General features: G+C 46.9%; 1 protein-coding gene across 1 annotated transcript in view; it reads right to left on the minus strand.

Annotated features, from left to right (window-relative positions):
• ATP6V1G3 (ATPase H+ transporting V1 subunit G3) overlaps positions 1 to 1,791 on the minus strand; it is a 20,061-nt gene extending 18,270 nt beyond the window's left edge. Inside the window, exon 1 of the mRNA XM_043923962.1 lies at positions 1,575 to 1,791. Within this exon, the coding sequence (XP_043779897.1) occupies positions 1,575 to 1,656 (82 nt within the window). The 5' untranslated portion in view covers positions 1,657 to 1,791. The remainder of the gene's footprint in view (positions 1 to 1,574) is intronic.
• Positions 1,792 to 2,120: the final 329 nt, after the last annotated feature.

Consider the following 2,120-nt stretch of genomic DNA (forward strand, 5'->3'; position numbering starts at 1 on the left):
AATTGGAGGAAGGTAATGACGTCTCTGTGACGGATTAAGTGGCAATGTGATAGGAAATGGAGGAGTGTGAAAAAGAGAGCTTGGCCCAGGGAAACTGAATGTGGGTCAGAGATCTTCAGTGTTGGTTCATTCATTATAAAAATCAAGTACATTTTGTACAGGGCAGTTGTTAAGATTGTGGCTGGGGACTCAGACCCCATCCAAATCCTGTCTTTAAGATTTTCCTCTGTGTGACCTTGGGCAACCGGCATGATTTCTCTAAGGGTCACGTTTCCCTTTCTGCAAAATAGGTTGGTGTGAGGAGTACACAAGATATGCTTTGATCACGGTGCCTGGATGAATTTTTCTATTTTTAAAAAATACTATATGGCAAATTATGGACTCTCAGTTTCTACATACAAGAAATGGAAGTAATAGTAATACCTAATTCATATGGTTGTTGTGAATAGCAAAGAGAAGAGGAAGGCGATAGAGGTTTAATGAGGATATCCTACGTGTAATTAAGTAGATGAATGACTAAATAGCAAGAATGTTAGCAAATGAGAATTAAATGGGAATATTTTTAAGGATGTCTCAGTGGTAAAGACCCCACTTGACAATGCAGGAGATGCAAGAGACCCAGAGACCCAGCGCAGGTTTGATCCCTGGGTCAGGAAGATGTCCCGGAAAAAGAAATGGCAACCCACTGCAGCGTTCTTGCCTGGAGAATCCCATGGACAGAGGAGTCGGCGGGTTACGGTCCATGGAGTCACAAAGAGTCAGGTATGACTGAAGCGACTAAACAACAAACAAAAATTTTTGAACATTGGAAATGAAAAGCCATCCAGAGAGGGAGAAGAATGGGCCATGAGCTGTTACGATCACAATTTTACAGGAACAGAAACCGAAGCTTACAGAGGATAAGTCACTTGCGGAAATTCACTCCCTAATAAGTAGATTCAGTCTGGAAGTCATCCTTGTTTTATTTATTTTTTTTCTTTTCTTCTTAGCCATGCCCCAGAACTCGTGAGATCTTAGTTTCCCAACCAAGACTGAGCCTCCGGACGGCCAGGGAGTTCCTGGTTGTCTGTCTCGGAGCTGTGGCACAGTATTGAGACTCCGAGCTGTCGTGCCGGGGAGGAAGCTCAGAGGCAAAGCTTGAGCCTCCGTGACTTCAGTGCCCTTAATCAGCTCACTTAGCTCGCGACCGGTCCTGAAGATCTGAGCTGAGGACTCCATCCCACTACAGTGATGGGACACAGACACAAGTGGGTAGTTTCTGTGAACCAGCCAGCCTCTCCCAGGGAGTGTGGTGGGACGAGGATTTCATCGGCATCTCCCCCCACCCGAGATCTATGCGCATCCTACTGGACTCCCCTCATCCCATTCTGTGACAGAGAAGGCCCGTGCTGAGTCGTGTCTGACTCTCTGTGACCCCGTGGACTGTAGCCCACCAGGCTCCTCTGTCCATGGGATTCTCCAGGCGAGAATACTGGAGTGGGTTGCTGTATCTTACTCCCAGGGATCTCCCCGACCCAGGGATCGAACCTATCTCTCTTGCTCTGGACAAATCAGACGGAATGGAAAAGACTTACTCTTCTTGGCTTCCTCGAGTTTGTCCTTGGCCCTCTTCTCTGCCTGGAGGAGCTGGTGGATCCCCTGTGACTGACTGGCCATGGCAGCTGCTCTAGGTCAGGCGGCCTCTGCGACTCTGGGAAGGGATGGCTCTGCTTGTCCTTAGAGAAATCAGCTCAGAGCGCACACTGTTGTGCCAACAGTGAGTTTCAAGCGCAGCTGCTGCTTCCAAAGCGGCCTGAGGTGTGGGCTACTGGACTCCAAGGAGAGCCCAAGGGTGGGATCCAGAAAGACAAGTTAAAGGAAGCTGAGAACTTAGTTTTGTCAACTTTAGCTAAGAACACTTTCAAGGGGTGCTGTGTTCACTTACAAAGAATGAATAAAATATCTGTAGGGAGATCAGCGCCCCTCTCCCTTCCAAGGAATATTGACTTATTAATGGCATTTTTCTTCTAACTTACAAGATTTTTCTTTGTTCTTTGTCCTTGTGGTTCTAGTTTTAGGTCTTTCCCTTTGTTTGTTTCTAATGATTCAATTATCTGCTCGGGACAAACTCATCCTCCTTC

The sequence above is a fragment of the Cervus elaphus genome, chromosome 14 (assembly GCF_910594005.1).
Source record: "Cervus elaphus chromosome 14, mCerEla1.1, whole genome shotgun sequence".
Lineage (NCBI taxonomy): Eukaryota > Metazoa > Chordata > Mammalia > Artiodactyla > Cervidae > Cervus > Cervus elaphus.